This window comes from Chanodichthys erythropterus, chromosome 10, assembly GCF_024489055.1.
Source record: "Chanodichthys erythropterus isolate Z2021 chromosome 10, ASM2448905v1, whole genome shotgun sequence".
Lineage (NCBI taxonomy): Eukaryota > Metazoa > Chordata > Actinopteri > Cypriniformes > Xenocyprididae > Chanodichthys > Chanodichthys erythropterus.
This window is the reverse complement of record NC_090230.1, coordinates 3,643,283-3,656,885: the sequence shown is the minus strand read 5'-3', so window position 1 is coordinate 3,656,885 and position 13,603 is coordinate 3,643,283. Positions and strand designations below refer to the sequence as shown.

Below are 13,603 nucleotides of genomic sequence, written 5' to 3'. Positions count from 1 at the left end.
TGCCACTGTCAACACTTGCTTAGGGTTTAAAAGACACTTAATATTCAGTAATACCGCATTATTGATTTGACTAAACTGACACTATTGGGTGAGAAGAAAACTTCAACTAAATTGAGCTGGATGTATATGGCAGTTTTATGTCATGTATATAATGGTATTGAATATCAATATTTGTCAAGGTATCATATTGAAGTTAGAAATTCAAGTATTGTGACAACGCTACACTGAACTGACTTGGGCTGCTTTACAGCAGAATTTGTCTCTGATGAGGTTCGCATCATTTATTATGTTCCTGTTTATTAGTGTGAAGCTGCTTAGAATGAAGTGCTGTAATGTATAAAGCACAAAATAAATGTGACTTCACATCATTTTGTCATGACCGCAGCAAAACTGCGAGAAGATATGATCTGTCCAGTTTCACTACAACTACAACAGCCGTTTCTTTTCTGTTCACATTTCCATGTGACTTCATTGCTGAGATGTTTTAGCCAATCTAAATTCCTGAATAAGCATGAGGAAAACATGCCTTAGAGAAAAAAAAAACACACTATAGTTGAGGTCCTATATGCTGATCGTCAGTAGAAGGATGAGACTGTCACTAACAATGTGTGTCCTTAAATATTATGTAGAAACTTTTTACAAAAGAACTCTCATACCCGATTACCCAAAATACCCTTACATATCTCAATAAGAGGGACAGAAACACATGTTCATAAATATGGTGTGATGATCTTCTAAATTCCCTTTCAGATGAAAAGTGAAGTTCACGCACACATGCCTGGTCAAATCTCATTCAAATATGGCACTTCAAAACACGTCAAGCCAGGTGTGACGTCAATGAAGAGGCATGCAAAAGCTCATGGTGTTTGGTGTCACTGACGTTAAATCCCGTGTGACGTGAACTTTCATAGTTTTATTTAACACCATCATTTTAATATAAGCAGATACAGATGAGTAATGATTACATTTTGATCCACTCCTTACACAAAATTATCATAGCTTCAAATGCACAATATAATAGTAACATATAAGGTAGATTTTAGATTTTTTAAAAACAGTTATCTTTATTGGACAATCTTAAATATTTAATTTGGCATTTCACCTATTTTTAAAGTTGAATTAAGGGAGCTTATTTGATTACTGAAGGATAATTTGACACTAAATACTGGAGTATGATGCTGAAAATTCAGCTTTACATGAGGAATAAATTACATTTTTAAATATATTCACATAGAAAACGGTTATTTTAAATTTTACTGTATTTGATCAAATAAATGCAGCCTTAATGAGCAGAAGAGACTTTTCTAAACATTAAAAAAAAAAAAAAAAAATCTTACCAAGCCCAAACTTTTAAATAGTATTATAATGTTGTCATGCCTGAATCCACTCTTAGCATTTAAAATAATATATTTTAGTTTTTAGTTTTTGATTTTGAACTGATTTAGATCTTTAGCCTTAAGTCATAACATGAAAATTAACTGCTTATCAATACAGCAAATATCAGTGCATCCCTGATAATATTCAATACAGATTCATACAGAAACTATTTATGTATTTAGCTATGCAATTATATTTTAGCAAAAATGTTTTGGAACCTAAATGGACTCCCATTTATTTTCATCCTGATTTAGGAATAAAACTACCTTTTAGGTTAATTCAGGATAATTGGGACATTTTTCCCAGTCAACTCAATGATAAAAAAAATGTCCCAATTTACCTCAATTCACCCCTAAGCTTAAAATATTAAGAAAAATAGGTAATTCATGCAAACAAAACATTAAAAGGTGCTCTATGTAAGTTTTTGACTGTACTAAAGGATAAAAATACCATAATATGTTTGCAGATATTTATTAAACATGCTCAGTTCACATACTCATTTCTCTGAAAACCATTGCTACAGCCAGTTATTTTACTTGGAAATTTGCGTTCCGTGTCGGAATTTCTGTTTTTGTTTTGGTCTGTGCAAGACCACATGTTGCCAATTTATCCAATAGTATTTCGCCAACCTGGGTTGCCAGTTGGCAGAAAACACATGCAGCGAATTGCAGCTACGGAAGCCAGCGAACAAATTGGGTCAGAGATCGCAGATTCTACCCAACCTAAAAAGCCTCAGCATCCATCTAAAAATCTGAATGGGGGCGTATTAAAACGAGATATCGGCTCATCATAAATCATAAGCTCATCATACATCAACTAATTATCTTACAGTGTGTAAGTCTCTTCGCCTTCCAATATCAATTGAGCTCGCTCCTGTTGCGTGTCTTCAAACTGGCAACCCACGTGAGCGTGGAGTCTGAGGAGGAGAGGTGGGGCGAACAATATTTTGAATTTGCACTACAGTACCCATTTCAACCACTAGCTGTCATTCTTACACAAAGCACCTTTAAAGGTTCTCTAAGCGATCCTGAGCGGAGTAACTTCCTGTTGACGTCCAAAGTGTTGTCAAACAAAACAGAGGCTAGCTAGACCCTCCTCTAAAAGCACGTGACATCGCTTAGAGGACCTTTAAGTAAGTTTGTCGTCAACAGAAGAGGGGTAAAATGGTGTTGCTGGGTGCTTTTCCACCAAATAATGTACAAAAGTCAATAACAATTTCAGTCAATATCGGCTTGGTTTGTACTTCAATCCATTTTAAATCTGGCAGCAGACATAATGGTAGATAAACAAAAATGTCATTAAATGCAAAATTCATTAAGGTTCTAGGCTATGTATAGTTTTATAAAATGGAAAATTTGTGTTTTAGGTTTAGGGGTGTGTGATATCCCCAATTATTCACAATCATGAAAGTTTATTATTTGTGTGCGTTTTAAAGCTTTGCCTGTTAAACAATTTATTTGCATGCTGTTCTGACATACACTTTTCTGAGCGTGTGCACACTAAAAGCCTGTCAAACAGCGCGTGAGTACTAAACTAAATTATGTCTTAAGTGAGAGTAAACAGTTGAGAGAAAACCGGATGCGCGTCTGTATATTAGATTCATGCATGAGGTCTTAAAGTGACAGCAGCCCAATAAATCCGCTTGTCATTAATGTCAATCAAACAACAAATGACAAAACCACTTACTGCTCGTCACTGAATAACTTCAGTAGCTTTAATAAGAATCAGTGTGTCTATATAATTTATTCAGCAAAGTCTATGCAGTCTTATTTTTTACATTTATTCAATTTCTTATTTGAACACTGCTATTAAATACACCTACTGTGAAAAATACAGCACTGTTCATTTCATTTGCATATTATATTGTATTTGTAATGTGCATCTTTTTTAATATTTTTAATTGCATTAATTAATAATATTAATATTATTAAATTATTAAATTAATAAAATAAATGAATAAAATAATGAAAAAGATTTTCACCCACCCCTGGCCTAAATGGTCATAAAAAACATTTGATGTATTTTTATTATATATGTATTTTGTTATCTTGTAAGGCTACATTTTTAAAATAGGAAAATTAGTTTGGCTGAACTGCTCAGTCACTTGCAAAATAGTAAAACCAACATGAAAAAAATAATGATAAAATCATGAATTGTGATTTTCCTGAAGAAAAAAAAATGTGATATTATATTTTTACCATATCCCTACCTCTAGATGAAACCCACACAATATATTATGCCCCAGAACACCTCTGTTTATTATCCCACACACCTAAACTTAAAGTCACCCTAACTTTATGCAGTCTATTTTAAACAGTTCTCTTCCTGTAACTCTGCTATTAGCTGTCTGTGTTATCTTGTTATGATAAAGAGCACTTGGTTATAGTTAATCAGTAGAGTAACCATTCTGAAGCCCATCTTCCTGACAAAACGTCTTCTTATTTTTGTCCTACAGATTTTCCCAAAACAACTCTGGCTCGAGCAGACTGTTGGGAAAGTGCTGACACAAGTGAAGTGGGCTGCTGCTAATGAAATCTAGGCCATTGCCTCATAGACTCAAACCTGGAACAGATCCAGAGACTATGTGAGTAATGAGCGGGGGGAAGGTGCGGCAGAAACTCATTCACATTCAATAACACATGCTAACACGTTAAACATCTGGCTCCATCATGATTAACTACCTGCACAGATGTAATCCCATCTCCCACAAAACTGTCACAACACCAACAAAACCATCCAAAAAGAGTACATAAGAGCATGTACAACTTCTTAAGAGAAATTAACTTCTAAAAGGATGAGTTCACTTTCAAATGAAAATTACCCCAAGCTTTACTCACCCTCAAGCTAGGTGTATATGACTTCTTTCTGATGCCAGTAAGGAAGGAAGCTAGGTTCGGAAGGTGATCTGGTGGAAGCTAGATATTTTACTTCATAACTTTTTTTTTTTTTTTTTTTAACAAATGGATCGTTTCACTTCAGAAGGACTTTATTAACCCCCTGGAGCCGTGTCGAGTAGATTTATGATGGATGGAGACACTTTCTTCAGCTCATACTCGTTGATCCCACTCATTGCCATTATAAAGCTTGGATGCATCAGGATATTTATTAATATTTCTCTGATTGTGTTAATCAGAAAAAAAAAAAAGTAGTATACACATAGATGGCTTGAAGGTGAGTAAAGCTTGGGGTAATTTTCAAGTGAACTAAACATTTAAGAATCTTAAATGAGTCCCAAACCGAAATAAAGAAACATCCTACTAAAGATCCTACTGTATTTCTTTAGAAATATCCTTTTTTTCTTTTAAATTAGTAGTCCTTGTGAAGCGAAGCATCACTATTATTATTATCATTATCTCACATACTTCTTCCTCACATAGAAATTTTGGCACCTTGCTCGTCTCGCACCGTTCGTCACAGACCCATGAATGAGGTGTCAAAAAATGCGGCTTATTGAGGACACTATGACTTTCTTCAGAAAGTGTACATAGGTTATAAATATCATTGTATTTTATGAGTCACAACATGTTACAACATGTATACCTGCTGTAAAATGTTGTGACTAGAGTTGTCAAAAGTACCGACTTTAGTATCAATCAGTACTGAAATTTTAAAAATGTGATGCTTTGAGCACTGTTGAGTGGATTCGTAAACCATTGGATAACTTAGTAAACTCATCAGATATGTCTGTGATTGGCTATAATGAACAACGCATGGGAGCATTTAAAAGCACATAGAAGTGTTTGAATTTGAAAGTGTTTAAAACCGGGAGTGGAAGCGTTTGAAAGCAGTCGTCTATCAGCAGACTGGTCCGCGATAGACGTCTGCTTTCAAACGCTCCCGTGTGTATCTGTGTAAGCGCTCAGTGATGACTATTTACAATGTTTTTGAAGCGCTGATCATTGAAGCCAATCACAGACATATCCGATGAGTCGTAAACACAATGGGCAATCAGAGGTGTTTACGAATCCGCTTAACAGCGCTCAAATCGTTTTAAAATTTCAGAATCTGGATCGATCCTGAGATTTTCTCTCTAATCGATTCTGAGCTTAGTTTTAACAGCAGATGGCGCACTAGGCTAGTTTTCAACCACACACTCTCAAACACTCACAAAGAAGACTGCTGGACAGTGCTCGTGTGTTCGGCTGAGTCATGTAAGTGGTTAAATATACTTGCACCTCGGTTCAGAATGCTTTTATAATGCGAGATGAGTAATTTGCTTCAACATTTTCGAACATTATGAATGATTATTTTAGGTTTAAGTGGTGTGTTTAAAGGCAGGAACACTCCAAGCTGACGGTCGGCCATCGGGCAGTTTTTCTTCCATCAACTGAAGTTGGTCCTCGTCTGCTTTTTTTTTTTCAAGCGATTCGAAATGTTGAATCGCCGTCGGAGCTTGTCAGTCTGTCAGGCCATCTGATCATGATCATTCTGATTGGCTGTTCAGATACTGCCACCTGCTGGTATGGAAAGGCACAGAACTGACGTGCTACTTGGTCATCGGCTGTTTAACGTTGGTTTGGTGTGTTCTGACCTTTAGGCCGTGTGTCCACCTAAGCGTTTTTTCCAGCTTCGAGCGTACTTTTTCAATTGTTTTCAATGGGAGCGCCGCGTTTTTTAAACGCCGAGAGCGTAACGAGGCGCAGAGCGTCTTTTTTACGCTCAAGCGCTGAGAGCTGGGCGTTTTTTACTGGTCGCCTCGAGTTGAAGAATGTTCAACTTTGAGTAAAACGCTGCGCTCATCACTGTCACTTTTTAGCCAGCCGTCCAATCAGAGTGAAGGAGGGGCGGGACAAATACAACTCCGACCAACTGATATTCCGTATCATAACAACAAAGCGTCTCAACGGAAAAAAAACGCTACGCTGCAGAAGCGCTCTCAAGCGCTCACAGACGGGCGTTTTAAGCAGAGCGCCTAGCGCTGGCTAAAAACGCTTAGGTGGACACACGGCCTAAAGGAACTTGAAGCAGGCAGTGTACGAGTGTTTCTAAAGCACTTATAATAGTAGGGCTGCACGATATATCGCATGAGATTGTCACGCGCATTTCGTCAGTAAAGCCGGTTCCCTGATTACCGCTAAATTGCCATCACCTGCTTTCAAATGGAGTGGCATTTAATAGACAGAGCCGTAATTCACTGAAAAGCCACGCAATATCACGTTCATTATCGAAGGCGATTCATCTGCAATAATGAACGCGATATTGCGTGGCTTTTCAGTGATCTACGGCTCTGTCTATTAAAAGCCGCTGCATTTGAAAGCAGGTGATGGCGATTTAGCGGTAATCAGGGAACCGGCTTTATTGATGAAATGCGCGTGACAATCTCAGGCGATATATCGTGCAGCCCTATATAATAGTGCCATTTCTGTTTAAAAACTAAGCTCAGAATTGATTCAAGAGAGAATCGCAATACATCGGAAAATATCAGAATAACTCTAGATTCTTTGTATCGCGAATCGAGATTCGATGTATTGTCCCAGCCCTATTATTTATTTCCAATATCATAAACCAATTAAAACACGATAAAATAAAGTTAAATAAATAAATATATCAGATAATTTGTCCTTTATATGACAGGGCAACCTGCTGTTTTGACAATATAGCATAGAATTTTAACAACAACAACAAATCTAAAAAAAATAATAGTACAAAACATCTTAATGTTTCTAATTTTCTTTTGTGCAAAGAAAAGTTTCTTCTTTCTTTTGATTTTCAAATGGGAAACATTTGCCCAAGACATGTTCATGACGGATATCATGGGATTCACTCAAACAGAATGAATAGATTGTTTGGTGTATGGATATCCTCATCAGTGATGTGGGACCACATTAATAAAAGAACCGACATCAAAGAACAAGAGGCAATGTAGAGGACTAAACATCCAGAATAGCAAGAAACCACATCAGACCTCTACTTGTCAGTGTTCATCATAAAAAGTAGGACTATTCATAAAGAGTGGATGGGGATTTGTTTATCCAGCTGGATTCAGTGGAACCACCTTCGTCAAAGTTTTTTAGAATGAAAATGCAACCATGTTTCTACCAAGAGGTAGAAGAGGGAAATCTCTGCTAACCGTTCTTGACAACTGAGGGTGAGGTGAGATCATTAGAAATTCCTCAATGGAATGGACCTGTAACAGTTTAGTAACAGGATTTAAGTCATGATGTATCTCACGCTGTGACACTGGGGAGTAACTGACGCTCGGGCCGGCCCCTCTGTTGTGGAACTCTTCCTGCAATTGTTGGGAAACAATCTGGGATGAAAAAGAGGGGGAGGGAAGTTCCCAATGAGGTAAACCTCAGATTTTTAGAAAACCAATAACACCATGTAATGAGATTACATGGAGGGAAATTTGTAGACGAATCTTTGCCAACTCTTAAAGAAAAAAATATCTGCACCTTGTAAACTCTAAAAAGCACTGATTCAGAAGCTGACACAACACTAACAACACTATATTGACATTAACTAATAAGAGTTCCGAAAAAAAAAAGAAAACTTTTATTTTTAACGATTATTTTTAACGTTTGTTTCATGTGTTTTTGAAAAACACCTATATTGTTGCTGCTGGGTAGAAACATTGTATGTCCAAAACTGCTACTTTTCAGAAAATGGAAAAAAACACTGTACTACATAGCTTTTTTTAAATAATTCAATTATATGGTCAGACACATTATATTGTTAACATTTTACCAAAATCAAGCTCAAATGGAGCAGCGAATGTCACACATACTGTGCATTTTTATTTTTTATTTTTTGGGCAGTCAAACTTTGGACATGTTTCGGTCGTGTTTTGTCCATCTTTAGAGCGTCAACATCTGAAGCAGTAAGTGAGATTTACATTATGTTTTCATCAACTTATAACATTTACTGTAACTATGTGGGCACTCAGTTTTTTCTGTCATTTGGCCAAAACCTCATGTTATTAAAGAGGAAGTGCTTTGCTCAGGCTATTTCAGACAGTACTGGCTATGACTCGACAAATGCTAATCTAAGACACTCTTCTCTGCTTCTCAGATACATAAGAAACACTATGTAGGTTAATGTTTTGAGTAAAGAAAATGTAAAGAATTGACATATTCAAACAGCCAGGGCAGCGTTTCCCAAAAGCATCGTAAGCCTAAGTTGATCGTAGCTCCATTGGTTTCAATAGAGCTACGATCAACTTAAGCTTACGATGCTTAATTGGGAAACGCTGCCCAGTTCTTTATTTACCCTTGCTTTGCAAACAATTTATCCACTTTATTCACGACAGTGGCAAGCAGAGTTATGAGATTTGACTGAGAGTTTGAGAATCCAATGGAGTTACGAAGTTAAGTTAAAGTCACAAGCTCTTTTTATTATATCTTTTCATGGGACAACACTGAAGAAATGACACTTTGCTACAATGTAAGGTAGTGAGTGTACAGCTTGTATAAGAGTGTAAATTTGCTGTCCCCTCAAAATAACTCAACACACAGCCATTAATGTCTAAAACTCTGGCCACAAAAGTGAGTACACCCCTGAGTGAAAATGTCCAAATTAGGCCCAAAGTGTGAATATTTTGTGTGGCCACCATTATATTCCAGCACTGCCTTAACCCTCTTGGGCATGGAGTTCACCAGAGCTTCACAGGTTGCCACTGGAGTCCTCTTCCACTCCTCCATGACAACATCACGGACCTGGTGGATGTTAGAGACCTTGCACTCCTCCACCTTCCATTTGAGGATGCCCCACAGATGCTCAATAAGGTTTAGGTACCCTCAGCTTCTTTAGCAAGGCAGTGGTCATCTTGGAAGTGTGTTTGGGGTCATTATCATGTTGGAATACTGCCCTGCGGCCCAGTCTCCAATGGGAGGAGATCATACTCTGCTCATTCATGGTTCCCTCAATGAACTGAAGCTCCCCAGTGCCGGCAGCACTCATGCAGCCCCAGACCATGACACTCCAACCACCATGCTTGACTGTAGGCAAGACACACTTGTCTTTGTACTCCTCACCTGGTTGCCGCCACACACGCTTTACACCATCTGAACCAAATAAGTTTATCTTGGTCTCATCAGACCACAGGACATGGTTCCTTGGTCTGCTTGTCTTCAGCAAACTGTTTGCAGGTTTTCTTGTGCATCATCTTTAGAAGAGGCTTCCTTCTGGGACGACAGCTATGCAGACCAATTTGATGCAGTGTGTGGCGTATGGTCTGAGCACTGACAGGCTGACCCCCCCACCCCTTCAACCTCTGCAGCAATGCTGGCAGCACTCATACATGTTTTTTTTCCCAAAAACAACCTCTGGATATGACGATGGGCATGTGCACTCAAGGTGAGGTGCCATGTTGAACTCCCAGTGACCAGTATGAGAGAGTGAGAGCGACAACACCAAATTTAAAACACCTGCTCCCTATTCACACCTGAGACCTTGTAACACTAATGAGTCACATGACACCGGGGAGAGAAAATGGCTAACTTGGCCCAATTTGGACATTTTCACTCAGGGGTGTACTCACTTTTGTATCCAGCGGTTTAGACATTAATGGCTGTGTGTTGAGTTATTTTGAGGGGACAGCAAATTTACACTGTTATACAAGCTGTACACTCACTACTTTACATTGTAGCAAAATGTCATTTCTTCAGTGATGGCACATGAAAAGATATAATAAAATATTTACAAAAATGTGAGGGGTGTCACTTCTGTGAGATACTGTATATATTGAGATTTTTTCTTGGCTTCTCTATTTTCATATTTTAACAAAACTGCTTCACTGCTCATTAAACGTTTTTCAAAAAAATAATAATAAATGTTATGATTTCTTTTTTCCCCATTATGATTAGGTGTTTTACGACCCTGCCATTTTAACTCCAATGCAAGAAAATTAGAAAGATGCTTGCCCATGATGCATAATGCAGTTTCAGTTCACTGTTTTGTGGTTCAAGTTTCAAGATTCAAGTTAAGAGTCCACCCCAAAGTCTCTGTGTAGATCTACTGATGTCTACAGATGTCTACAGATGTCTACTGGTGTCTACTGGTGTCTACAGTTATAGTAGTTATCCACCACGTGAAAATTGCAGATCTGCTTAGAAAACCAATAGCACTTTTTTTTCTTTTCTTTTTTCTTTTTTTGCCTTTACAAAAACCACTAACTATTATTATGTTGCCTTGAGATAGCTAAAACAAACATCTGGGCAAAGCAATGTGTCTTTATATTTGTTCTTTAAACAATCAAAGTGACATCTAGCTTACAATTAAAGTTATTTTGTTTGCTACGCAAGTTCAGTGGTTTATTGCAGCACTACACAAACTGTTTATTCAGTCTAAGATGAAGTGAGAAGTTGTGCTGGAGTGAAATTCATCTGTTAAAAACAAAACAACAAGGTGGCTATAAATTTGCAAATGACGAATTTAAAGCCAGCAGTCAACGCGTAAATGGAAAGAGGCATCAAGAGGCCATTCCACGTGGACCATTTTTATCTTTCGCTCTCACAACGCCAAGTAAAACAGCGAAAATGGAAAAATGAGTATGCAGCAGCGGAAAATCTGCCTGTGCAGGAAACCTTTGCTACTGTCCTGTGAGAAATAATGACTTCTGTCCTGCAACCTTCAGATCATGGATAGTATACCAAGTGCACTCACCTCATATTTTCATTATAGACTGAGCTACACCATAAAAATGATGCAGTCAATGTTATAGTAATTCATAACTTTGGGGATTTTCTCCTGTATAATCACAATCTTTATAGAGAAACCATTTCAGTCAGAGATTGAAGAAACCAAACACTATAGCATCATGGCAGCATTTTCTTCAGAAAAAACTTTTTTTCAGCAAAACCCAGGGCGTCTCTTTGACAAAAATGCAGAAAGTACAACGTCCAAAGTTTTCCAAGTTTTTCTCATGAACATCTGCTCCTTATTTCTGAGAGGATGTTGTTATGAGAGAGGAGGGGGAGATGAAGGGGCAGAAAGCATAAATAATTCTTCAACACTTACAGAGACTCTAGCTAGACTAGATATCACATCTTCTTACTTATTAGTCATTTAGCAGAGTTCTCTTGAAACAGGTTTAGCATTTCTGTATATAGTCTGAGGCTAAAATGCCATATATAACAGTTCTACTTTATCTGTTTTGTCATCTTTTTCTTACCCTCATATCTTTTCAGTGGAAGTATGTGGGGAAAAAAATATGTTCGCATTGCTCTTTTCCATACAAATAAAGTGAATGAAGACTTGGGCTGTCAATTTCCGAAAAATGACAAAGAAAAAAAAAAGCACCATATAACTTGTACTATATCCCAAGACTTCTAAAACATTGTATCATACTCATGATAGTACACAAGTTATATGAAGCAATTCTTTTGCGCTTTTTGTTAATTTTACACCTTGACAGCTCCAGTCCGCACTCCCCATCCACTTTCATTAGATGGAAAAAGGCATTAAACATTCATTCATCATATATATATATATATTTATATTTATATATTTTTTATTTTTTTATTTATTATATATATATATATATATATATATATATATATATATATATATATTTATATATTTATATATTTATATATATATATATATATATATATATATATTTTTTTTTTTAACTGTCCGTTTAAATGTGTTGCTCAAAGAGCCAATGCTGATAAGACGTGAATCAAACTTTCTATAGTTTGAATCTACAATCTTTCAGTCAGCTGCCTTCACCTCTATCCAATACCAGCACACACCACAACCAGATCTGCTTGTCTTTGTCTTTGAGGAATCTGCTTGAACCTAACCTCATAATAAATCAGTAAGAGTATAGGAAACATGGGAATGGTTGACATACATGCATTTCATTATGTAAATATGGCAATGTTTAAGTTGACTGTCAACTTCAAGACTGTCAACTCAAATAATGTCCAAGACCTAATATAAGACATCCAAGACGTGTATGATCAAATCAGCCATTGACAGCATAAAATATCACCTTAATATATACATTTATTCTTTATGTGTATGTTTATGTTGTATTTTATAGTTTAGATCTAAAGTTCACCAATGCACAGATACTTTTAACACCAAAAAAGCAAAGAAAAAAAAAAGCACAAAAAACACATTAAATGAAGTTTAAAGGTCTTTCTCACCTAAATCTGGGTGAATCCTTGAGGCATTCCTCAAAATCCACAGTGATCTTCATGTTGATTTGATCAGGTTAATGAACAGATTAAGAGCTAGCAGGCTAACATTAGCTCCTGTGAATTACAGCTCAATCAGTAACAGCTCAAACTTCTGCTCAAATCACTCCAGAATCCCAAATAAACTGCACATATGAGCGATAACGTCTGATGTGCTCGTGCCAGTTGTGCATGAAGCGCTAGAAATGATTTTTAAAAGGTGTAGTCCCTCCAGAATTAACGAGTGGACTGAGCTGATGAGTGTAAATGAAGAGCAAAGGCAGGCAGTGTCTCAAAACCAAGTGCGCTGCCTATCTAGACTGCATATGTGCCATGAGTTTCGTCCTGAAGAAAAGAAATGAAATAATTGAGTAGAATGACAATTAGTATGCAACTGTAGGTCATATAACGGGCGGGGCTTAGTTTTAGCCAATCAGAAGACGTAGCCTGTCAATCATTATACGCTTTGTAGGGCGGGGCTTTGTCGTTATTGGTAAAACGCTTTTTTACAGTCTATGGTAAAACGGCTAAAGTCGTTCACAGCAGCATCTTTAATTAACAAATAATAATGATTATTAATATATTGTTCACATTTAGCTTGTATTGTTCACATTTAGCTGTGCAATTCAGTGTAAATTAAAGTGTATCTGTCATTTTTCAGACAATTCAGCGTCCAGCGTCAAAGTACAGCCTCAGCGATGTCACGTGCTATCTGTTACTTTGCTCAGCGCTGTTCAGGATAGACTAATCACAATCTTTTGGAATTAGTGGATAAGCTTTTTCTTTAAAATATTATGGGGCGGATATTCATCCATCTTTATGTCGGACATAAATCCTTGAATGTGATATATTTACATAATTATGCTTTTTAGAGCACAAATGGGTTCAGTGAAACAAAAACAGTCTTGAGATTTGAAGGCGACTCAATGGCGGATTCGGTTGTTTGAACAGTCAAGCGCCCCCTGGAGAAAAAAAGTGACATTTGCCGCCCGAGATATTTGAGACACAGCCAGAAACAGACCAACGAATCCAATCCTCACTCCCCCTCCTTTCAATTCCTATCTGACACACTCCATCACATAATACACAGTATTGTTGCAGCA

General features: G+C 37.1%; 1 protein-coding gene across 5 annotated transcripts in view; it reads right to left on the bottom strand.

The window, feature by feature from the left end:
- Positions 1-12,802, bottom strand: part of LOC137027602 (arf-GAP with coiled-coil, ANK repeat and PH domain-containing protein 2-like) — a 59,638-nt gene extending 46,836 nt beyond the window's left edge. For all 5 annotated transcript variants that reach the window (XR_010896054.1, XR_010896055.1, XR_010896056.1 and 2 more), the window contains exon 1: positions 12,471-12,802. Coding sequence is in view for 2 of the 5 variants with exons in the window: in XM_067395827.1 (XP_067251928.1) it covers positions 12,471-12,523 (53 nt within the window). In the remaining 3 variants the exon portion in view is untranslated. The remainder of the gene's footprint in view (positions 1-12,470) is intronic.
- Positions 12,803-13,603: the final 801 nt, after the last annotated feature.